Raw genomic sequence first — 25,533 nt, 5'->3', positions numbered from 1 at the left:
GGACTGTTAGTGTGGATGCATTCTGCCGACACAAGGAGCTAGTGTGGACACGCAACAGCAGTTTTATTTAACGCACTTTAATTAAAGCAGCATAACTTTTGCCAACAAAACTTTGTAGTGTAGACAAAGCCTAATTTGTGCATGAAACTGGCTGTTAACCAGCTGCTTGCTGAGGCTACATGAATGGAGAACATGACAGGAGCCAGGTACACTGATTAAATTGTAAAATTTGACTTTTTCTGTCAAGTACCAAATATCCTCAAATACTCTTGATTTGTTTTAATTTTCTAGTGGATGCACCAGTGAAATGATTCATTCTTTTGTTTACAAAAAAAAGAACTGTTGCCAACAAGCAACCCGCACTGTGGTTATTATTACAAATATTTCTACAACTGTAACAGAAGTAATATGTTTAACAATGTTTAAAGTTCTGTAGTTTGCTGAGATAACATGTAAGCAAAACCAAGACTTAGCTGTTAATACAGGGATGTTGTGGAAATTGATGTATTTATTCACCCGCCAAGTCAGTTGGAGCTGTCACATTTCCAAGAAAATAAGTGATTATTTATTAACTAAACACATTTACTCGGCCTTCCACTTCATTCAGTCCCCAGTAAATTTGATCATTGTTTCAATTTGATGATAACCTCTGGCACCTAACTACTTGTGTGTAGTAAAAATTGTAACAGTAACAAAACCTCCATCCTTTCCAGATAAATTTGGATCATTTTAAGCACACACTGTTGGATAATTCAACCCTAGAAAGATGTACTTATTTAGGAAGGCCAAAATTCTGGATTGCCTACAGGTCTTCCCTGGACGTAATCCAAGTGGTGTTATTCAGACATCATTAAGCTCTGCTCTTTGCTAGATTTTTTAAAATTTTTTTTTTAGAGAGGAAAATACTGCATTCCTCCTTTCTGCTGGAGAGAGTCCAAACTATTTTTTTAAATGTAAGCACCGATGTTTTTATTGCTTATGTGAATGTGTATCAGGACTCTATTGTAATGCACGCATACAAGCAGTACCCACTGCTCTGAGGTGAGGGCTGAGAGGGGTTGGTGTAGAGCTGGCTATGTGCTCATGAAAGAGTCTATTATGCCAGGGGAATGCTTGGCAGCTAGGTGGCTTCAGGTAAGTCAGTTCATATCTGCTTTAGTTTCCCCATCTACAAAATGGAATAATACATCACCCTTTGGAAGTTTACTGAGTATTAATTAGTCAATTAACAATGATAGGCATATGCATTATATTAAATGGAGGCAGACAATTTGGAGCTCAAAGAAGCTCAATAAAAATGAGGGACCTACAGCAACTGATTCATGAGTAGATATTAAGAATTTAGTGGGTTTAGCTCAACTTGGTGATGACTCAGGGAGGGATGTGTGGCTGTCTACAGGTACAAAGAAGAGGGAGAGGAATTATTTAGTGTGTGCAAGGAGGTCTGATTAGAAGCATAGTCCTGGGAACTTAAAATTCCACTTGTTGAGCCGAATCTTCTACTCATTGAAGAATACCAAAATATCAAATTCTAATTCACTCCCTGAAGGACAGTTGGCAGACTAAGGGTTTGTCTACACTACCGCTTAAGTCGATATAACTTATGTCACTCAGGAGTGTGAAAAAGTCACCCCCCTGAGCTACGTAAGTTATATCAACTTAAAATGATGTCCACACTGTGCCATGTCGGTGGCCTCTTGTTGAGGTGGAGTAATTATGTTGATGGGAGAGCGCTCTCCGGTTGACATAGTGCGTCTTCACCAGATGTGCTAGATCGGGGCAGCTGCATCAATGCAGCTGCGCCAATATAGCGCAGTAGTGAAGACAAGACCTGAGAGTCTCAAACTGGAATGGAATGAAATTAAAAAGAAAACTTAAGCGGAATATCAGGAAAACTTCCTGACGGGGACAAATCCTTTCCTCTACAGAAAAACTTGCAGGAAGAGGAAAAGTTCTACCCTAATACCAGCATTGTGTGCTTGTGGAATTTCCCATGTCAGGGGTGAAAAGAGGAGAACAGTCTGAAGTCTTGTAATTGTAGTGTCAGAGGATCAGCGGGAAATCTAGTATCAGTGGTATGGAAAATCTTGGTACACATTGCCATCTGGTGGGCAATTAAATTTAAGAATAAAACATTTAAGGAGACAAATCTAGTTGTCTGTGGGAAAAGATGGTATTTTGTTTCCATTGAACAAAAAAAAAAAACACCCAGAAAATTGCCTTTTTTCTTATGGTATTTTAACTCAGCTTGATTTGGAAATCAAAATAGTTTGCAGAGTGGTAGGAACAACTACAAAAACTGGAAGAAAAACAAGTGTAAAAGAAACTTGATTGAGACATAAAAAATAATTAATTGGATAGTGAAAACTGATCCTTTTTACCATGTCTGTCTCCCTTCAGAATACTGCGCACCACTGTGGTGCTGTAGGGTACATCTCCACTACACGCTTCTTTCAGCGGCATGTAGTGCAGTGGTTCTCATCCAGCGGTCTCGGGCCCACTAGGGGGCCGTGAGCGGGTTTCAGAGGAAACATCAAAATAAACCAGAGAGTAGGGCAGGTGTTCAACTCACTGGGGCTGAAGCTGAAGCCCGAGCTCCACAGCCTTGGGCTGAAGCTGAAGCTCAAACAACTTAGCTTTGCAGGTCCCCTGTGGCATAGGGCCCCAGGCAATTGCCTTGCTTGCTACCCCCTAATGCCAGCCCTGGCTTTTAATCTACTGGATATGCAAAAAAGGAGTTGTTGTGGAACAGGTGGGCCGTGGAGCTTTTATAGCATGTTGGGGCTGCCTCAGAAAGAAAAAGGTTGAGAACCCCTGATGCAGTGTACATACACGTAGACCTCCCCTAGCATGGAGGTAACTAGCAGCATAGACTGTGAGCAAGGCGTAGGCAAGTACAGACATGCCTGCAGGGTGTGGCTATGTACCCGAGTACATACCCTACACGCCTCTCTACTCCCCACACATTGCCTTCCTGTCTCCACTGCTGTTTTTAGCAGTGTAGTGTCCTGCTGCCTCCTCACCACTGGAGTAGGGAAAGATTCTGGCAGGGTGTGGACAGTGGGGGAAAGGCTGAACCTTCCTCCACTGCCCACCCCCTGCCAGAGTCTTGCATTGCCACAGTGAAAGGCTCCAGCAGTGGGGGAGGATTTTGAAAATACTGATTTCTCCAGGAAAGTGTTTGAACAAGATTCAACCCTGATTTTTTTTAAATAAGGTTTTGCAGAGTTTGTCTCCTCACAACAGTTTCCTTTCATAATTTGTCTGCACATGTTGAGTCACTTTATGCATGTACAGTTTCAGTTTCTCCTTCCTATCTGCTTTCCTTTAGCTTGAACACATTCGGTTCTCTAAGCTTTCCATACATAGTAGGTTTCATTTTCCAAACATTCTATCCTTTCTGTTGCTCTCCTTTAACTCTTCCCAGTCTGCTCTGAGGCCTACCCAATGCTCAGAAGAGAGGCATTTTGAATGTCTGTTTCCATGCATGATATAGCTATTATCCTTTGGGGTGAAAAGTGTCTTAAGGTGTAACTAGAATTGTTACAAACCCCACCACCACTCTGCTAGTATAGTCACTCTATCTGTGGCAGCATCGTGTTGCAGTTTAAAAAAATGAAAGAGTAATGACTACCAGGCTTAACAGTATTCTGGGTTCAGATCTGCAGACTTCTCAGAGGGAAAATATGACTCACTCCTTGGGGGCTTTTTGTTTTGAACAGTCCCTCTGACAGTGCTTTTTTGGGAAATTCCAATGTATCTAGACCCAATTTCACACTAGAGTTCACTACTACAAATGTAAGAAGTTCATTTTAAGGTCCCTCTGTTCCAAACTGGACAAGCTGTGTGACCCACTCAGGCCTTAAGAAATGGGCACTCATAACTTGCACTGGTCAATAAAAAGAGGCCAGAGCCTGTGCTGCACCTCCTCATAAGCGAAGCCAGAATGAGAGCCCACAAGGAGGAGATGTAGATGTGCCTTTAAGCTACTTCTTGTACTTCTCTAATTCTGGCTTGCTCTAGGGGTTGGCATGGCAGACTACAGAATGTTTGGCCACACTCTCTCCCTCCTTCTTCTCCTCCACCTACACGGGGACTACATAGGAATGTAGCGTAGCACAGTCCATACTAGCCATATTCTACCCCTGCATTGGGGAATTCCCAGGAGGTCATTCCATCCCCTTTATGGCAGTGGAGCAGCATAAAAGGGCTGCAGTGGGGGACGTAATCGGCCCCCGGGGGTGTGAGATCTGTACACAGACAAAGGCAAACAATCTTGTTACTTATTACTAATTATTCATATAGTATCAGCGTGCCAGGCAGTGCCGTTCAGCTCCAGCAACTCTTCCGATCATGTGCAACATACAGAACACAGAAGTTAGATCACCTGTCTCCGAGCTATCATTGCAATTAGTAAAGGGCTACTTGAGGAAGATTGTGAGCGTTTTGGCACTCTGTCTCTGACATCAGCATGCTGATTGGCATTAATACATATGGGTTGGTCATTTTGAATGTATAAGCATGTACTAGATGTGAAGTCTTGCTCCACGCATGTCAAGTGATGTTTCCAAAAGTGCAGCATGCGTGTTCTATGTAGGAATTGAGGTGTAGTTGTGGATCCTAAACTAGGTGCAGGCTCTATAGCCATAAAAACTCCATGGACAGAACCATGAATGGCTGAACTTTCTCAAATGAACCTTATTGAGAGGATTGTCTCTCATTTTAAATTCAAATTTATCTGTTTCACACAAACCTGGCTTTAGCACTGGGATCCATTCAGGTCAATCTTTCCTTCACAGCCCTCCCAGGTCATGCAATCCTGGAAGATTTACTGTATTTCACTGGTAGCGTGATCATTAGTAGCAGACACCTAATACTGGTCTTAGCATTACACAGCTGCTCAAGCCTGCCCTGTAGTTGATTCACAGCACCTGATGCTCCTTTGCCTTGCACCCTTGTAGTCATTTAACTTGGGCAAAGTGCTACTTTTCTGTTTACAACCACTTACCATAGCTGTAAATGACTTCATGAGTGCAAAGGCACGAGGTGCAGACGGGGGAGAAACAGGCCCATACTCTTTGAGTAGCCAAAGAGCTGTTAGTAGCAATGTGGCTCATGGAAGCAGTGTTAGGCGGTGCACCGAGTGTGACTAATGGAGTTACACTGAGAGGCAGTGAGTCAAAGAAAAAATAGTAAAGGCATCATGTGACCGGAAAATCTCAGTCAGGAAGAAGAGCAGCGTTCACCAACCTAAAAATTCTAATGAGACTACCAATGAGCTGCATGGAATCAGTGAGTGGAGGGGGAAAGACAGTCCCCAGACTTCAGTGATGAGGCGGAGCCCTCCACAGGAGTCATGAGAGATGGGAGACTTCCCTCCACAATCAGCCCAGGTAACTACTTTTCTTTTCAGCCAGCTGCACAGGGATGCAAGAAAATTAACATGATGGACAAATGATGTGATACAGTGTAGCAAATATTTTCACCTCACTTTCTCGTGGAGCTATATAAGGGACCCAGGAGAGAGAGGGAGAAAAGGAAATAGGTCCAGCACAAGAAATTTTGGTTCATAGGAAGTAGGACACTAACAGGCTTACAGATTAACCTTTCTTTCCACAGAGTAGCCCTGCAGTTCTCTAGATTCTTTTGGAGGTTGATAAACTATGTGGCAGCCTAGTCATGCTGAATAGATTGGTCTGGTGCACAGCTTTCTGGGCTTCATATGGTCCTGAGATGAATGGAGTTCTCAGTTTTCATTCCTGTGGTTTACTGATACTATGAATCTGAAATCTTGAAACTGAGGTTATTATAGGCCAATTTATACAAATTAAAGGAAAGAACCATACACTATTTCAAGCTCTTCTTTTATTGCTGCTTGTGTCTTACTAGCTTTTCTAATGCAAAGATTTAAAGTATCAAACATTTGGGCCTTGGAGAGATCACAGCTGGTATTACAGACCTTTAAAAATTGAGGACCCAGTTCTGTCCTTCAGATATACAGGCACAGATCCCATTTCATTTCATGGATTTCTTTTAAGACCAGAAAGGACCATCATGATTATTGTAGAAGGCAATAAGCTGCACCCACACATCTGAGGTTAGTTTGGGGTCCTTCATGAAATATGTACATGTGCATATGCTTTCACAACTGAAAGTACCATTCAAAGTAATCTATAAAAACAAGTATATTCATCTTGCAAATACTTACACAAGTGAATAGCCCCACTGACTTCAAATGGGATTTCTCATATGAGTAAATCTTTAACATGTTTACAGAGTACATTAAAGTTAGTCTTTACATTTAAAATAAGAACTGAAATCCTTTTTTCCCTAAGTATGTTTGCTGAAAATATTGTAAACATAACACCAGAGTTTTCATTCTTTTACATAAGGAAAATAGCTATAAACCATAATTTCAGCATAACTAAACACAAAGATCACCTATTGTCTGGGACCATAAATCCTTAGCTAAAGCTTCAATCCAAAATGTTGGCTGACTTTTTTGTGTGTGACACAGAAGCATTGTGAGTCCTCTGCATGAACTCCTATATTGTTGCTTTTTTAGTCACTGCTTCCCAGAATCTCTGTTCCCAGTCCTTTACAAAGAATAGGAAAATCTCAATCTTTGAAGTGCACATCGATGCATTTCCAGAAGTTAGCCATGCTGTCTGTGCTTGTTCACTCACCTCTTCTTTAATCAGTTAGAAATGCTGAAGGAAACGGTCTTTGAAAACTTTATTTACAACATAAAAATAATACTTACCAGTTTAGAAATATTTTTCTGCTGACTACACATTATGCCCATCAGAAAGGGCACTGCTTTGCTCAGCAGTATTGATATTTGATCTTCCGTTTTCTTGACTGCTGGAAGTGACTACATTCAGTTTTTTCTCAATTTTATCAGCAACAGTACGCATACTAAGTTTTCTCAGACTGACGATCAAATTTCCATAAGCCCCCTTCATTCCATGATGTTGATACCAGATATGGAACAATTTGATTTTCTGCTCAGTTGAATCATTTAAATAGTCCTGGACTGTCTGCTCTATGGCAGGTTCTGGGATTTCATGTCTCCGAACAAAATTCTTGACTTGTGTTAGTGTCATCTCCTCCACAATAGCAGGAATGTAGGTGCTCAGGTCAACATCTGACAATACAAATAACATTTGAAAACACAAACTCATGGCACTAGTATTTTACTGATCTTTCGCATGTTTTAAATATTCAAAACAGATGAAGTTTCAAGCCAAATGAGAGAGCAAGAGAGTCTTTTACAGGGAAATTCATAGTAGGAATGGGTCAACATGCTACACTTTCCTTTATGTTAGAAAATTCAAACATTCAGGTATGGACCCATATCCCCGTCCTGTGACTTCAAATAAGCCCTCAGATCTTTCTATAGGACCCTTTCTTCTTCCCTTCCTCCCATCACCAAATGTATGAATGTCATGTTAAGCAGGCAAGCACCTCTGGCATCCTCTTAGCTGGGCACTGAATCTCTCCGTGATGATACTTCCATTGCTTGACTCATGCACTTGACAGTTCAGGGTCTAGAAGCCTATCTTCTGGGCTTTGCGTACGACTACATTTCAATACTACATTATCTGTAATACAGGGTGAATGCCTTTGGCTTTGGAAGCTGCAGCATCCAGGAGATTAGAATATATGAATACCTGAGATCCGGCAACAAGCTTGCCAGCGGATCTACTGAAACAGTAGTGGGTTTCCTAGTTAGAGAGTCCTGTGGGACAAAATCTTCAAAAATTTGCATATACTCACAATTTTTTAACAAGCAGGAAAACAGTTAGGTGCTTATCCAAGCAGAAACATTTTGGGTTTTTCAATAACTAATTCCTGCTAACATGTATCAAGTAACATAGAGTCTGCAGCCCTTACCGAGGCAAAACTTTCTTTGATTTAAAAACAATGAGAGTTGTCTTAATCAGGACTGCAGGGTTGCTTCCATAACAGACATTTATTTAATAAGGAGAGCTACAAATCAGTGAGGAGTGACAGCTTTTCAAAACAGAGACTGACCTGGCATTAAACTGAACAAAACATATATTCTTGCATATGGTTTCTAAACCATATTTCTCACCATTTCTATAGAGAAAGTAAAATGTTATTTCATACCTGGGTACACAAGACGCTCCATTTCCTGGAAACAGATAAAGAAAAAAGTGTAAAGGAGGCCCTGCAGATTGTAGAGTTCTGCCCTCCCCCCTCTCCCCCGTTTTTCTTGATTGTTGATTTTGTTGTTGTTGTTTTCTCACTTTTTTCCATCTTCCCTTCTTCTTTCAGTGGTAAAGTCCCTTTTGTACCTTATTGGGGGGTGGGGTTGGGCTCCCACTACCAATTTTTTTTAAAACACCAAATTATGCAAAATGCTAAATTTCATGAAATTTGGAGTTTTCTCCCAGCTTTATCCATGACCCCTCTCTTTAGTAGCCAGGCCATGTTTAGAATACAGTGCACTAGCCAATTTTAAACTGAATAATAGAAATGAAGGAGGTCTCTATATGGGTCACCGGACTAGTACAAGAACTTCAGGATCTTAGCTATTCAGAATGCTTAAGCAATGTATGGAACATTCTTTAGGAGAGAAATGATCCTTTGTCTAAGTGAGGAGCTCCGTATTAAGCTGGAGAGAGATGCTGCTGCAAGAAGGTAGCTTCCGCCAGCTCCACACCCTTCCTGTCTACAGCCCACAGACAAGCATCGGGGGGAGGGGGCAGAAATGATGCTCAACCCCTCCTCCTCCAGCAAACTTTGGGCCACTTTTTGCATGTTTCTGTAATGATCTGACCCTAATGAGTCAGGCCAGCAAATATGTTACATTTTTTTCCGCAGGTCCTCTGTAGAAAACTCTTCTGACCCCCACTCTCACTCTGCTTCCTCATGGTTCCCTCAGTGTTGCAACTGTCCTTTGGCCATAGAGAACTGGACGAACTGAGCCCCTCAGTGCTGCTCACAGATGGGCTGAGAGAGTAGAGAGGGTCACAGCAGAATGACACAATGTCCTCTCTTAACTGCTCGGCACTCACTGCTAGTCCCTTCCATTCTAAGGAACAATGTATGTTTAAACATAGGACTATTTAGGGGATAAAACCTTCAACTATATCTCAGGCAGAGAGACAGTGGAATGATCCGAATAAAATCCCTGACTTCCTTCCTAGCTTGTGTGTGTAGCTGGAATAGGAGGGTTTGAAAACTTCCTCTTGTTCTCCATATATACATTGTACTATACAAAACACTCTCTTTTTCAGAACTGCTTGGCAAAAATAACCTGGAACTCTCCCCCAAGTGTCTTTCTTTCTGTGGTGAAGTTCACTTCTCTCACATAAAGCCAGAGGGTAAAGGGAGGACAGGCCTCCACAATCTACACAGCCCCAATGTGGATTTAAGTGGTGCAGAGGGCCTCGTGCACCAAGCTGAATTTCAGCCATGCTAAGCAATGATACTTACAGGGGAGGGTGGTTTGTGGACAACCCAATGCCGCATCTGATTGTTCAAATTAAAATCCTGCCGTTTCTTCTTGTCTGAAACAAACCATGCCAAAGAATTTTAAAAAACAGCACAGAGTATGTATCAGTGTTAAAATGGAGCACCTAAAAGAGGAGAATTATGATTAATTAAGCAGTAGAGTAGTCAATTTAGTATACAGTATGGATGAAGAAAAGAGACTAACTTACAACAGTATACTGCTACGGCTGATAGTGATGCGATAGCGATTACGATTCCAACCACTACTAAGATCCACCAGAAGTTTCCTGATAATTTAGAGCATTGTAAAATTTACATAAAAGCAAAGCACAGAAAAACAGTGCAATACAACAACACACGTGGAACCCTTCACAGGATTATAAAGGTCAGACTATGGAAGGCCCTTGTATAGATGTGTGCGGTGTGGGGAGACGACCAGTGAGATGCAAGGAGTCTTCCTTCTCTGCTCCTTACATCCCTGTGCCAGGGCAAGACACATAAATTATTCCTGTTCTCTCCTGCCAACAGGGACTGCTCCCTGTTACTGTTCCCTATGGTACAAGCCATTCTACAAGGGGCAACCCTGCCACACCAGCCAGCAGAACTGACCAGTCCATGACTGGTGGCCATGGTCCACCTTTGTGCAGCCATGTGTGTGCTCTCCCTGCATACCAGGTGTCCCCAGGAAGCATTTTATATGGTGGTGCAGCTCCATGCTGCCTCAACCTTGGGCTTAACGCACACAATCTGGCCTACATTGCATATCTGATTCCACTGTATCCAACTGATTCTACCTGTGGAGATACCAAGATAAAGTAATTCATTCTCACTTTTACATATGGTATTTGTGGTCGGGGTGCATTCTTTTTCAATTGCGCCATTTTCACACCTAGAGAAAATATGAAAAATGTGTATGTATTTAATAGTAATTTAACAATAGAAAAACAACACAATCTGTCATGAAAACAAGGCAAAGTTATCCATGCCCCCCACACTGTTATGAGTTGGCTTTTAATATAGTAAGAAAGTGGAGTTTTGAATTTAGTAGGGAGGAAGAAGTGTCTCTCTAGTCCTCCAATGTTGTTATATTTAGTCTCTAGGGATTCTTGTCCAGTTTCCTGTAAGTCATGAGTCATAATGTAAATGATAATACCACTATTTACAGAGTGCATCCACATGGCCTTGTGATAAAACAAAGGAGGGAGCCTAATAGAGAAAAAGGAGTGAAGAGAAAGGCAATAAAGAAAGGACCAACAGCGCTCCTTCTAAAATAACCCAAACACATTTGGAATAAAGTTTTTACTTGCTTTTTAAAAGTAAGGAGAGATTAGGACAGAGTTAATTTTGGGAAGGCAGAAACAGTTCCACTCATTAAGGTGCCCAAAACCAAAAGCACAATTGCCTACACCCATTAATAGCTGAGGGGAGAGGGCACACCTTGATAGAACCGAAAAGCCTTATTCACAACAGAGCTGGTAATCAAACACTCATGCAGCAGGAAACAGAGGGTATGCCTACAGTACAATTAGACACCTGTGGCTGGCCAGTGTCAGCTGACTCGGGCTAAAATAATCTGGCTAAGAGGTTATTGAACTATGGTGTACTGTAGACAGTAGAGCTGGAGCCTGGGTCTAGGACCCTGCGAGATGGGAGGATCCCAAAAACTGAGCTGCAGCCTGAGTCCAAACTTCTACACTGCAATCAAACCTCTTTAGCCTCTTAGCCTGAGCTCCTTAGCCTGAATCAGATGGCACAGGCCAGCTGTGGGTGTCTAATTGCAGTGTAGACCTACAGAGAATTGCCTGTTGCACCAGGGCTACATGACTGTTTATGAATAGGAAACAAACACATCTCTCAATCTGCCAAGGCCCCAGTGTGGGATGCAGTCAGTGTGTGACAAAGACCCAAAATCAGAGACTTAAAATACTCATACCAGAAAACTAAAATGCTGAGGGATTCATTCCTTCAGCCAAAATCACTCTAAAATCTCAGTTTCATAATTTTAGATTTCTGATGAAAATTAATTTATGCAGTAAATGAAGGAATACCAAATCTGTATGCACTATACTTACTTTGTGACTAAAATGAGATGTATGCAGTGTTGTTGTAGCTGTGTTGGTCCTAGAATATTCGATAGACAAGATGGGTTACGCAATATCCTTTATTGGACAAATATATTACCTCACCCATCTTGTCTCTCTAAAATGAGTGATGTCACTTCCGGGGGGAGGGGGGGGGGGGCTAGAGGTATGGGTCCAAGGGAATTTGGCAGAAGAGAATATAAAAGGCACCTGCTGCTTTCCCTGAAGTTCTCTTCCTCTACAGACTGTCACCCTCTGGTATTGCCAGACCTTCCAACTCTACTTCCTCCCCCATCCAATCCATCATTCCATAATCTCCTGACATGGAATAATCTTCTATCCACCCCAACAGAACACACAAAGACAAAGCTCAAAAAAACTTGGAATGGGAATTATTAAAAGTGGCCTCTAAATGTGTGTGTAGATTTGTGCATTCAAATACATATTTGGACACAATTGTGGTAACTGTCCATGCAAATGGGGACCTATAAAATTTTAGGCCTTGTCCAGACTAGGTAAAAAAGTGCTTTTTCCCTCTAAATGAATGAGTTCAATAGAACTAGCTTAATTCAACTGAAAACCTCGTTAGGCTATAACTTGACCGCTAAACTGGAGCTAACAGGTGTTTAAGCATGTCTACATTGATGTGGGATTTTCAATTGAGTTAAGTGAGCTAAATTGATTGGAAAAACTAGTATCTTTCTTTCCTAATCTAAACACTGCCTTAGAGGCCACATTGATATTGACAAACTGGCTGAGTCTGGCTAATTCACATTAAATAACGCACCATTTGAATAGTTAAATAATAAAGACCTCAAACTTACTTGCTGCATGGGTCGCAATGATGACAATGGCCAGGAGAACTGCAAAAGTAGTGTTGTTTACATCTGCATTGTGTGTCCTGAGTGACGGTACAATGTTCTGCAACTTCCAAATCTAAAATAAATCCCAAGAGTTTTCTTCAATTAGAAGAAGAAGGTGGCACTCTAACTATTTTAGTGCACCATTAGCAAATGCTATGCTCAGGCCTAGTGCTGTTAGCTCTATTACTGTATGCAGCAACGTGAGCGGCTCATAATACCAAGCATCACCATATTGTTTTCTACATGCTCCTTCTGATTGTGTGATACTGGGAAGAGGAGGGAAGGAAGGAGTCCTCTGCAATCAAATGCTGCAAAAAAGAGCTGACAATAAGCACTTGCTTTGCTGGAAGGGGACTAGTATATAACATTACAAAATACTGGCAGTTTTTTTCTCATTCATCATTCTATGATACTTTATATAATTAATGGTCTGGTCTCCTGCATATTCAGTTGCCACTTCTGTAATGGTTCCCTGTGCATCTCCTGCATCATCTGCTGGCATCATCCTCTGGTGCAGTTCCCGGATGTCCATCTACTTATTTGAACTGGACATTGGGTAAAACAGACAAGTTAGGCAGTGCCGAGTCACTCTGTTTGGCCTGGTTTGAACTAGTTTAGTCTTCTTCTAGTAAGATCTTGCTATTTAAAGTCAACTTTTATCCATCATTGGCTATTAAGATTGACCTGACTGCAGAGATCTTATAACAGCACGAGATACCCATACAGTACCAGTAACACCCCTAGATCTGAAGGTGACCCTTAAAAATATTTTCTTTACCTGACAACAGTTTGAGTCCCAGGTGAGGCAGGCACTCAGATAGCGAGTGGGGACATTTGTCAGTACCTCGAGAGATATTAAAGGAAAGGACATGCTGCTGGAACTGAACCCCAGCCCCCACCTAAAAATGCCAATTTCAACAGCCACTGAGGGTTGTGATGTGGCTGCAAGAGAAGGCTCCTTGTGCCCCCTCCCACACACTTGCACAGCCAGAGGGCCAGACACAATCAAGCACAAAACCCTGCTCAGGGTCCTGAGATTCTAATAACTTTAAAAAGAAGTTTAAATTCATTTAAAATTAATACAACAATTCCTTATTGGTAACTTTTTGTAAGCTAAGGATTTTCAACTCTTTGATGTGACTTGTGGCCACTCTCAGCCACCTGAAAATGGGTTTCCTCAAATGCCTCTTCTAATATTATGCACAAATTTCTACTATGTCTTGCTTATGCAGAACCTCTGAGTTTGAGGAGAAGCAGCTGCACACCTGCTTCAGTGAGGATAGAGTGGGAGCAGGTTTATGTTCTCCCAGATGGTTGCTTTGTGTCATGGGTGTGTGTGTCCATTTTAAAACACTCAAAACTGTGTCTCTGAGAAAATTAAGTTGTATCTCACATTGTCTAGTTTTTTTTTTTTTTTTTTTTTTATCATAAGGAACGATTCAAGGTAACTTCTGTAAGCAAGGTATTAAATAGAAACATTGGTTTTGGTGTACCCTTTGTTAACATCCTAAATGTTTGAATATATCTAAAATGTTTTCACTGTGGACCAGATTGTGAGCCAAGGTAAATGCCAACACAAGGGATTCTGAGGGCATAAGGTGAGTGTGACCGACTGCACCCCTGTATTCTGACCCTACACAATCTTTGTACAAAATATGCCTTGTGAGGTATCATTTGAAAACTAATGACTCACTAGTCCAGGGTCGGCAACCTCTGGCACACGGCTCACCAGGGTAAGCACCCTGACGGGCCGGGTCAGTTTGCTTACCTGCCACGTCGGCAGGTTTGGCCGATCGCGGCTCCCACTGGCCGCGGTTCGCCGTCCCAGGCCAAGTGGGAGCTGTGATCAGCCGAACCTGCCAACGTGGCAGTTAAACAAACTGGCCCTGCCCGCCAGGGTGCTTACCCTGGCGAGCTGCGTGCCAGAGGTTGCCGACCCCTGCACTAGTCAATCATATCATAGTGAAATGCACGTAATGACATTATATGTACAGTTATGAACATAAGATGAAGTTTCAACTGACACGTGTTTACCAGACAAGTTTGGGGAGTGGGTAACCAGTTTCCCAAAGACAAAGGACAAGCTGATGCCGCTAACCAAGTGTCATCAAAGTTGACTGGCCATCGCCTGTCAAGTGGCCATACTTTGGCTGCAAGGTGGGTGGCAGGAACAAATCGATTCACATTTTAACTAACAACATGGAACCTCTTTCACCACGAGACCCCATGCCTCCACCACCATAGCTGGAAGGTAGTTGATCTAGGAGTAACCCTGAGGAAAATGCATTTCAAAGGGTGGCTAGACTATAAAAGAGAGGGGGCAAAAACACCCCAGGTAGAAAAAATAGAGAAAAAGACTCTCTCTCTCTCTTGCTTTTTCATCTAAGATGACAAAAGAAGCAGTCTTTGGACTTTGGGAGGGGTTCTGACCAGAGACCTTGGTCAGCCCTGTTGCTGGAAACATTTGGTAAGAACCTTAAACCAAGTCTAGTTTGTTAACTTTTAGTTACTAGAAAGCATTTTATCTTTATTTCTCTTGTAGCCATTTCTGACTTTAATGCCTTATACTTATACTCACTTAAGAATCCATCTCTTTGTAGTTAAGTAAACTTGTTTTATTCTTTAATCAAAATTAATCCAGTGTTGTGTTTAAACTGAATTGTTTGGTGACTCCAATTAAAGTAGCAAACTGTTGTAACAGTTTTCAAGTACGTAAAAGGTTGTTACAAGGAGGAGGAAGAAAAATTGTTTTTCTTAACCTCTGAGGAGAGGACAAGAAGCGATGGGCTTAAATTGCAGCAAGGGAGGTTTTGGTTGGACATTAGGAAAAACCCTGTCAGGGTGGTTAAGCACTGGAATAAATTGCCTAAGGAGAGTGTGGAAACTCTATCATTGGAGATTTTTAAGAGCAGGTTGGACAAACACCTGTCAGGGATGGTCTAGAAGATAATACTTAGTCCTGCCATGAGTGCAGGGACTGGACTTGATGACCTCTCAAGGTCCCTTCCAGTCCTATGATTCTATGATTTGACCCCTTACAGAGGAAATGGATCTATAATACCTGAACGGTCCAGGAGAGGGCTGGACAGAGTAGAAAACGCATTTTTTGGGGGAAACGTGGGACTGGGAATGTGTTGGGCCCACCCTGCAAGTGGAAACCAAGTGGGAGCTGGAGTTTGACTGGAGTGTTGCTGGCAGGTTGCAGCTATAAACAGATATTCAGGGTATGACCTGCACACTGTTTGTCTGTTTGTGAGGGGCCCAGGTTGGGACCTACAGCACCATAGCATTGTGAGGCACCCAACGTTGCAAGGCAGGTGGTGACACAACCCCTCACTAGTCTGGATTGCACCCTGGAATGTCATAGTGAACTACCCATATCACATGTCACAGTGTGGGTGAAAGAGCTATCTTGAGGGACTTCTACTTGCCCTCCAACACAGGTGGGTGGGGAGTGGACAGAGCCTTAACTCTGTTCCCTCTCAAAGTGCCAACAGTGCACCTGAACAATTGCTCAGGAAAAGCACTGCCATGGCATACTCCCTCCCCCTCACAGAGAAAAGGGGACCCAGAGACCAAATTGTAACTCTGTCACAATTTCCTCCCTGGTCTATCATAACTATATGCTACCCCTTTCTCGAAGCTTGTGGTAACTCCCCAGTCTTGTCCTACGGAAAGTTTTTGTTGCTTGAGTTGCTATTTTACAGACATACCAAGTTCAGAGTCACATGACTTGCACCTCATGCACTTATCAAGGGAATTGTCATAATCCACGTATGTTGATCCTTCTGTGCATGGTGTACAAATTGTGTTTTTGTCCTTTGTGCAATCACCAGATTTAAATGAACCTGTAAAAAAAAAAAAAGCGAAAAGAAAAATGAAAGTTGTAGTATCGATACCTAGAAGTTGTCAGCTGGAAGATCTGCTTCAGATTTTCTGTTTCTCTTCATCTCTTAAACTTTCTAATTTATGAATAATGACAGGATCAACATTTTCTAAATGCTACAGATAAATTATATGGGTTTCGATCCATACATGTCTTTTGGTAATGTAGCATATATAGGGTTGGATTTAAAATTCTAACTATTAAAAACAAGAAGGAAAATTTACTAAACAAATGATCTGTTCAATGAAAATACCCATTCACCAGTATAAATGTGGAGTTGTGTGGGCAAAAGAGCATGAATGCATTTTTTTTTTTACCTCCTTCAAAATTGTGCATGTAAATATCCCAGTGCTTTTCTATGAATCCAAGTAGCTTACACGGACTTGTCTGAAATCCATGGGAAGTTATTGGCATGAACTTAGTAAATATTTGTGTGTTTTTCTATGATTCTGCATTCTAGCTAAGCTTGGAACAGATCATGTGAAAGTACTCGCATAGCATGGAATAATCATATACATCTTTAGGGAAACAGCTTAAATACAAGCAGGTTAGAGTCCAATCCACAGAATACAGTTTTCAGTGCCCAAGGGATTTCTAAATGAAAATATGAAGCCAATGTAGTCCTGTCACTTGGGGGCCAGAGGAAGGCCCTATAACACTGTGTCCCAGTAGAAGCTTCAGCATGTAGAGCAGGGGTAAATTATTTTTATTTTCGGGGTCCATTCAAAAATGTCTGGCAGTCCAGATTTGGCCCACAGTCCACCTATTGACTCCCTCTGATGTAGAGTATTTATCAAGCAGTATGCAGTTCTGCCTGTGGCCATTTCCACTCACCTCTTTATTTTTCAATAAATTATTTTAAAATGATACCTACCAGGTGGACACATCTTACAGCAGATATTTTCTGCAGCATATTCTCCCTCTTTACATTTAAGTTCCCTTTTAGAAATATTCCTCTTTATAGACAGCTTATCATATATAGTGTGTGCAGCGGGTACATCACTGTCACATTGTGATCCAATAGTCCAACCAAACACCTAGGAGAGAACAGTAAAATTATAGGTGTGGGAAAATTGCTCAAACTCTTCCTCCTACCCTGTCTTCCTGCTATTTGTAGAATGGGCCACAGTAGCACTAGACCCTGAGAGAGAAGTAGATGAAGGCGTGGGAGCAGTACCCCACAGCAAGGGTTGGAGGAGAGGTGGGGAGGGGAAAGGGCGGAAACAATGTCTCACAATGTGTTCCATATCTCAGGGGGTCACCCTACACAAAGATGCCATAGTGACAGCATCATTGCCTCCTTCCAGGCCTGTGAGAAGATTGGCTCTGGGAGCCAAAAGTACTCTGAGAGCACTGCAGGGTGTGGAGGTGTGTCCGTGTCCCCCAGCGCCTGCAGCAGCTCTGACTAACTGCTTTGCTAGGGGACCTACAGCAGGGTCTGGAAACCCACAGTCCATGGGGAAACCTGTAGGTTAGCAGGTCTGACATTGTGAAGTGGACTACACACAGGATCAAAGAAGTAAAATGGAGGCAGAATGCCCTTAATTCATCTACTTGGGCTATCCTGACCACAGGTGCAGCACACAGGTGTAAATGGGGCTACACTGTCAGTAGGCCTGAAGGAAATTATGATGCTGTCCACGAACAGGAGGGCTGTGACTCAGAGGGGTTTCTGAGTCACAATGCTTCTCAGAGCAGCTCTTTGGGCATGTAGTCTAGCCATCATTCCTTGCTCAGGGCTGTGCTTAAAGTCACATTCTTGCTCTGAGAAACTGTTCATGTTCCAGAAATATTTATTCTCAGACACACGGGGCCGGATTCTCCTCTCCTTTGCTCTTTTATACCAGTAACAGGTGCAGTTCCAGCAATTCAGAGGAGGTAATATTGATTGATACCAATGTGAGAGAGAGAGAGAGAGAGGAGAATCAGCACCAGAGTATCAAGTCAGCAGCTGTCATTTGAAAAGGAGGATACAGTGTGGAACAGAAAGATAAATACAGGGAGAGCATACGGTGGAACAAGAATCAGTGAGCCAAAATGTACAGTGTTACACAAATTCCATTTAGTGCTAGGGACAGAAAGTGAAGGACAAATACAAGATGAGCATGAAAAGAAAAAGGTGTAAAGAATGGGGTAGAATGAGTTATTATAATAACTTTCTAAATGACAGACACGTGCAGAGCAAATAACTGATAACTATGCAGAAACCACACTAACAAACCCTTCTAGCTTCTACTACGTGCATGCATGAACTCAGAACTCTCCTCAAAACCACCAAAACCGCCCCACCTCTCCCCCTTGTTGACACAATAGGGAAAGACAGAAACATAATCTATAGTAACATATATAGAACCAATTCATTACCACAGATAATCCTGTACTTCCTAATACAATAAATGTGGACTACTTCTCAGGAGCTGTCTTTCAAGTAGCATCACATAGGCACGGCACGCAGAAACTTTATACATTGCCCTACACCTGATAGTCTTCCTTTTTTTGCTTCTCTTTATCCCCAAAGTGACATTCTAATTTTTCACAATATTACTTTATATCCTAGAGTCACTTTATTCTTTTTCTTTTGATTCTCCTTGGAATTGCCACTCCCACATGATATGCAGTCCTCTGAAATTAAAATTTAATTACTAATAACAAAATGAACACTAATGTTAACACAATTTGATGGTACGCTTGGGAAACCAATCATGTCCTCAGTAGTACCCATATCACTCAGTGGCAATAACTGAAGGTACATGCATGCATTAAGGGGATGATAGGTGCTTTTTGATCTGTTTTCATGAAAACAGATGTATACAATGTATGCTTTCAGCCTAGAATGACTCATAGAGACTTGGTTTTGTTCTTTTCCTAATCTAAAATAAATGCCATTTTTAAAACTAAAAGTCTAAACATCCAGTAGGAACAAAATAAATAGGGGCAACTAACCCCAGAAAAACCCTTAGAAATCATATTTTGGGCCAGATTATCAGTTCCAATTCCAATTGATCTGCTCAGGCATTAACCTTCTTTCAGAGCCCCTCTCTATACTGGGGAACCCATAGAAGTGCGTTCCAATGGCAGGCACCAGTCGGGGAGTCCTTGGCAGTGTGGCAATTGAGCCAAGCTACCTACAGAGCCAGGGCAGAACCATTGAGGACCTAGTGGCTCCTCCGGATCCATGTGATTTGTGGACAATATCAGGTCTCTTACACAGGGGGAACAGTTCCCACAAGTGGAAGACTTTAGAGGAAACACTATGTAGGGGCATAATGATCTAACCCTACCATTGTCGTAATACATACAATATTTGTATGTGAGACCCAGATGCGTGGATGGACAATTGCTTAAATAGTAAATTGCTTAAAAGAAATTCTCTGCTTCCTCTAGTCACCCATTCTCTTCTTTCATTGATTTCCCATCCCCACATGGGAGCGTGCTCCTGCATCTATTAATTTGGGGCCATAATTTTCATCCATTCAAAACCTCCCATCTGTTCTTGCATCAGTCACACAGCAGCAAGTGCACATAGCTCATTAGGGGCTTTCAAGAAATTTAAAAAGGGGGAAAGGAGATTTCCTTGCTTTGGTGTTGGATAGCAAGACATGGGAAGTTTCGTTTATGTTCTGATGTTTGTCTGCTCTTGGTAGTTCTTTCACTAATGATGACTTTATGAACAGTTTATCCCCCTTTTGCTATTTTAATGATTTTTTTCTTTTGCAAATTCAAAAGCTTACATTAATCCTAGCAAGATGGAACTATCAAACAGGTGGTAATTTTATATTATTTGGCAAATGGATCCTTTCCTTGCACTCTTTTAGATGAAGCAGACTTCTTACTATAGCAGGTGATCTCTGGTCCAGACATGCCAAACCCATGGGAAAAAATGCAGAAATTGGGCTTGTTTTTGGCTTAATTGGCTTGTGAGTTGCTTGTTGGCTAGTTTTGGGCTTGTAGCTTGTTGCTTCTGTTTTTTTATCAGCTCCCAGCAAGCAGGGACAAGGGGCAAACAGGGGCAAGGAGGGGACAGAGTCAGGGGTGCACAGTGGGCCCACCACAGTCCCAGACTGCACGCCGGGGGGGATCTAGTCACATAGAGTGTTGGGGTTCTTAGGGATTGGCTTGTTTTGGCCTTGTTTTCAAACGGGGTTAGCTTAATTTTTGGCTTATTGTGAAAGTCAGAGTGCTTATTTACCGTGTGAAAGTTGGCAACTGTGCTCTGGTCCAGTTTCCAGTAGCACATTTTTCTCTTTCCATTCCCTCCTCTTTTTGCTGTTTTTCATCTATCCTATTCTTTTTGACACTAAAATGAAATGGACAGTTATCAGTGAACTTCACTGAAGCAACCACTCAAAGTGACAGTTCCTCATGTTCCAAAGTTTTCAGCGCACTTGAGTCATGAGAACCAGTGGGGCCAGAAAGAGGAATTGAGTTTAATTTTGCGAAGTCAACTGAGTTACTGTGGTGTAAAACCCCTAGAATCTGCATATCTTTGGTGCTGAGGTTAATAGGATCTGTGTGTGTTCAGTGTGTCTGGAAATCAGACTCATAGGGGTATAAAACCCTAGTTCCCCCAAACAAGATCAAATTTGAAAATGTTGGCATTAATTTCTTGTCTCTGTTTCCCCACCTGTACAGTGGGGGTAATAACACATCCTTGTATCACATGAGTGTTCTGTGGATTTTTTAGAGTTCTTTCTCAATGCACATTTATTAATGGTTACTGTCTATTGTTAAAACTTGCAGCAACACTAACAGCTTCTATCTCATTGTTGCTACTCTGTGGCCGGATGTCAAAATGGAAGATTCAAGGGAAGCTTATGATCTGTTTTTTTCTTGTATACAATATATTGCAGTTCACTTTTCAGCATTTCCTGGTTGTTCAGTGTCTTGCATCAAAGTAGAAGAAAACAGAAATTCATCTTTGCAGTAGAATAGGTAAACATATTGTGCAAATACAGACCCAGTTATGCAAACACTTATGACAAGATTCACTTTACACGTGTCATCCAGTCGACTTGAATCTGACTATTTATGTGCATTCATTTTAAGCACGTGTACAAATCTGTGCACTACTAGAGTCATAAGGAGAATCATGGGTGGAACAAACACTTTAGTGTGAGGGCCTTAACTTCTAAGAGGTCTTTTCTAAATTCTCAGAAATTGGCCACTTATTATATACACAATCTTACTATATGAACTAGAAAATTATTGGCTAGTATTAGTTTGCTGTTTTCAAGGTACCCAAATCTGTTCCTATTAAATTTAGTTTTATATAGGTTCTGGTACCACACTCATCATCGTACGAGTGTCCTCCAGCTGTTTTTTCAAATGGCCTGTGTTTTGCTTTTTATATGAGGGCAGGTCTATGATTAATCTTTAGGTAACATAGAAGGAATAGTAAGAGCCTAAGGAGGGACACCTGATCAAACATCACCTAATGAAATTAATAGGCAGCAGAGGAAGTACTTTTTCATGCAACGCACAACTAAGTGGTGGAACTCATTGTCATGGGATGTTGTGATAGCTAAAGTATCACTGGGTTCACAAAAGGACTGGATAACTTCAAGGAGAATAGGTCCATCAATGGCTATTAGCCAAGATGGTCAGGGACACAGCCCCATGCTTGGGGCGATCCTAAACCTCCAACTACCAAAAGATGGGAGCAAAAAATAGGGGTGGATTATTCCATAATTGCCCTGTTCTGTATGCTCCCTCTGAAGCTCTGGTATAGGCCACTGGGTAAGATGGACCATGATCTTATGTGCTTAAGGATCTGCTTCTGCAACTGATGTGCCATGAGTACAAGAGTTTGCTTCTGTGGAATCATCTACAGGATCAAGGCCTAATAAACCCAACTACTTCCATGTTCTTGTGTAAGTAAATTAATCGACCAGACACATACTGCAGGGCTTTTTTTTCTTTTCTTTTCTTTTTTTTTTTTAAGTGTGGTAAAATCATATGTTAGAAAAATCAGGGAAGAGGGAATAAAAGGTTTCTGGGAGATCTACTTCCTCTCTGGCTAATGGGACTGGGATTTGACAGAGAGCCTGGTTTAGACGGAAACATCAGCCTATTGTGTATATTAAAGGAAGGGATGATGGGAAGAAGTTTTGTTTACACCACTATCAGTTTGACCTAAATTCAGAATATAGATGCATTTCTATTTCTGACTGTGATTATGTCTATTTAAGCGTGATATATTTGGAGTACGTCTCTGCAATTGGTGTGCTGTAGGCGTTCTCCCCTTTTGACACACGCAGCATACACTTCCGCTGTTTGGACGTTGAGCATCCTCTATACTATTTAATTTATATTTTGGTGTTTTGTGGAGTGGCACAGTTGTAAGGCTCCATAGTATAAACTGAGTCACATAACTGCATTACCAAAATTAATTTCGCACCCCTCAAGTGATGAATAAAATCTACTGTTAAAATTTTGCTACCAATCATCTCAATACTAGCCTCTGCTCCGCAAACAATCATTCAGTGCCAAATATAACCATGCTGCGGGAAGATCTTATGTGTGAAATTCAAGACCATATCGCTGAGAGAGTTGACAGCAGTAACTGAGGGACAATTCATACAGTTATGGTCCTCAGACAAAATGCTAGAAAACATCAGAAAGAGCAGGGGTTCTCAAACTGTGGGTCAGGACCTTGCAGGGTGTCGCAAGCTTATTCCATGGGGAGTCGCGAGCTGTCAGCCTCCACCCCAAACCCCGCCAGCATTTATAATGGTGTTAAATATATTTTAAAGTGTTTTTAATTTATCGGGGGAGGGGGTGTCGCACTCAGAGGCTTGCTATGTGAAAGCGGTCATCAGTACAAAAGTTTGAGAACCACTGAGAAAGAGTCTCAGGTCCAGTGTATCTCCCTGGAGTGGAAGAAGGGAATGATAAATCCCAGTCCTGCAAATACTTAAGCACACGTTTAACTTTACTACCCTGAGCAGTCTCACTGATTTCAATAGGAGAACTACTCACGGTAGCAAAGTCAAGAATGTGCTTAAGTGTTTGCAGGCTCGGGGCCATAATAAGTAAGTTTTATAAACTGAGGATGTCACATTTTCAGGGTCCAATCCTGCTCCCAACTGATATCAAGAGTAGTTTGTTCATTAATATTATTTAATTTCATCTCAAGTCTGCAGTTTGCATGGATCACCATTAAAGGATCAGTAATTGCCAACTGCTGGGACAGTTTTCTTATACTGGGAAATAGATGTGATAACTGTGTCGTGTTGGCAAATGTCAATTTTCAAAAATAGAACAACAGCTCTCCAAAATTAGGAATTCATTTGTAAGCCAGCCAAGGGCTATACCAACTCTGCAAAACATTCAGTTTGTCCTCTATTGCATCATGTTCTTTATAACTTAAGTACAAGTCAGGGAGCGAAAGACTTCAGTTTTACTGCATTGCTTCACTCCCCAGAAATACCCAAGTGACAAACGTACGGGTGAACGGAGGAGTTCCCTTTACAGCTACCTGGAGTCTCCCTTCACTAGTCTTTTTAAAACATCCCCAAAATCAAACCGCTTCTAGGAAACAATATTTCCGAGCCACGTCTCCTTCACATGGTCTCTGAGTCAATTGGCCCCAATCTTAAGGAAGCAGGAATACTTTCTGTTTAGTGCGGCTATGTCACGCAGCAGGCAGGACTTTATCTCTACCTGATCTCACTTCTCAGAAACGATCATTGTTTATGGTCGAAGTTCGAGCGAGCGAGCGAGGGATCGAACTTTACCTGCGTTCCCTACGTGGGCTGCACCGGACCAGCCGAGCCCCCGGCTCCTCCTCGCGGAGGGCGGGGAGCTGGTTTGTGTCCCGCGCCGTGCACCCCAGCAGAGTGAGGGAAGTGACAGGTCCTGTCCATCGCCCCCCGGCAGCTATCTGCGCCCCTACCCCAGTATTTACTGAGCGAGACACTGGCGCAAATAGGGGGTCGGAGATTCCCCGTGAAGTTGGCCCCGCTAGAGGCGCCGCGCAGTCCTGGGGAGACTGACAAGCGACCGCCCGAGCCGCGGGAATCCCGCCCGGCCCCCTCCCCGGACAGCCCGGCGGCGTGGCACGGGCGAGACGGGACTTACTAGGACGAGGCGGAGGAAGAGGAGCCCTGCGCTCATGCTGCAGCCGGCCGGCGCGGTGCCCGGGCAAGCCCTCCAAAGCGAAAGTGAGTCGCTGCCCTCGCCGCCGTCCCCCCAGGGTGTGCATCGAGCACTGGTGCCCAGCTGCAGCACCTGCCCCGCCCCGCGCTGTGCCGGCCAGGGGCGGGCTCCTCCTCCGGGGCCGGCCGCCGCCCGCCCCGCGCCAGTGCCAAGGGGGAGGGGGGAAGGAAAGCAGGGAGGGATCCCCGCGAAGGGCGAGGTGTAGGGAGCGCCTGGAGCACTAGGGGACAGTGTGGCCCGGAGAAGCTGCGTAGAGCCGCAGCTGGGACTGGGAGGATCCTTCTCCCAATAGACACCAAGTGTTGTTGCTACAGCTTTGCAAGGTGCAATGTGGGCTCCCCGCTCACCCCAGCAGCAGCCTCGTGGACAAGCGGCAAAACAATTGTATTGATCTCAACGTTAGGCGTTAGCACTGGATTCCTCTAGTCCTGCTCCTGGACAGGGCCCGGCTGTGGTTGTATCTGGCCAGCTTATGTTGGAAAGAGTCCCAGATGTCTGTCTCTTGCTACATGTTTAGGGTTGCCAACCCTCTAGGATTGGCCGGGAGTGTCCCGGAATCCCCATCGATCTGCCCCGGTGGCTGTTGAAAGCAATCTAGGAGATTTTAATAGGATATTTTAAGAAAATGACATTACCTCATGTTGGGGGGGAAATTTCCCGGAATTGCTTCAGTCAGAGTTGGCAGCCCATGCTCTTTCAGATGCCTGAGTCCAGAACAGTCTTGCCCTCAGGTGCCTCTGAGTGGCAGTTCTGTGGTGACCTATGGGGCGGTAATAAATTGTACTCCTATAGCACCTTTTCTACATACCTACATAGGTGTTTTAAAATGAATCAATTAAAGCTAACAATACTCCTGCGATGTAGATTTACAGAGGAAGGGCGTTGCAGTGGCTAGGCTGTTACGCTGGGACTTGAAGAGCTGGATCAGTTTTGTTCTCCTCTGCAGATTTCCTGTGTGACCCTTGGAAAGTGACTTAAAGCTGGATTATTACCCGTAGGTACGTAATGATTGCAGATAGCTGCCTAGTGGGATTTTCAAAATACCTAGGTGTCTAACTCCCAT

The 25,533-nt window shown here is 42.8% G+C and overlaps 2 protein-coding genes across 2 annotated transcripts in view; one reads left to right on the top strand and one right to left on the bottom strand.

The window, feature by feature from the left end:
- Positions 1-5,850: 5,850 nt before the first annotated feature.
- On the bottom strand, positions 5,851-24,525 carry FAS (Fas cell surface death receptor). The gene is made up of 9 exons (XM_005292512.5): positions 24,393-24,525; positions 17,188-17,350; positions 16,141-16,275; positions 12,389-12,500; positions 10,314-10,372; positions 9,693-9,770; positions 9,466-9,539; positions 8,134-8,158; positions 5,851-7,147 (listed from the first exon to the last, which is right to left on the bottom strand). Exons 1-9 carry the CDS (start codon positions 24,426-24,428, stop codon positions 6,789-6,791), a joined length of 1,041 nt encoding a protein of 346 aa, XP_005292569.2. The 5' UTR covers positions 24,429-24,525; the 3' UTR covers positions 5,851-6,788.
- Positions 24,336-25,533, top strand: part of ACTA2 (actin alpha 2, smooth muscle) — a 36,323-nt gene continuing 35,125 nt past the window's right edge. Inside the window, exon 1 of the mRNA XM_065552048.1 lies at positions 24,336-24,475. The gene's annotated coding sequence lies outside the window, so the exon portion shown is untranslated. The remainder of the gene's footprint in view (positions 24,476-25,533) is intronic.

This window comes from Chrysemys picta, chromosome 7 (assembly GCF_011386835.1).
Source record: "Chrysemys picta bellii isolate R12L10 chromosome 7, ASM1138683v2, whole genome shotgun sequence".
Classification (NCBI taxonomy): Eukaryota; Metazoa; Chordata; order Testudines; family Emydidae; genus Chrysemys; species Chrysemys picta.
This window is presented reverse-complemented; position numbering and strand designations above follow the sequence as displayed.

Bases quoted from the DNA above. Each gene is read 5' to 3' on its own strand.
- FAS (XM_005292512.5), bottom strand. From the start codon at position 24,428: ATGAGCGCAGGGCTCCTCTTCCTCCGCCTCGTCCTA. The intron at 17,351-24,392 runs GTAAGTCCCGTC...GTTCTCTCCTAG, and splicing joins TCTTCCTCCGCCTCGTCCTA to GTGTTTGGTTGGACTATTGG. The intron at 7,148-8,133 runs GTATGAAATAAC...TTGTATTGTCAG, and splicing joins GGAGCGTCTTGTGTACCCAG to ATGTTGACCTGAGCACCTAC.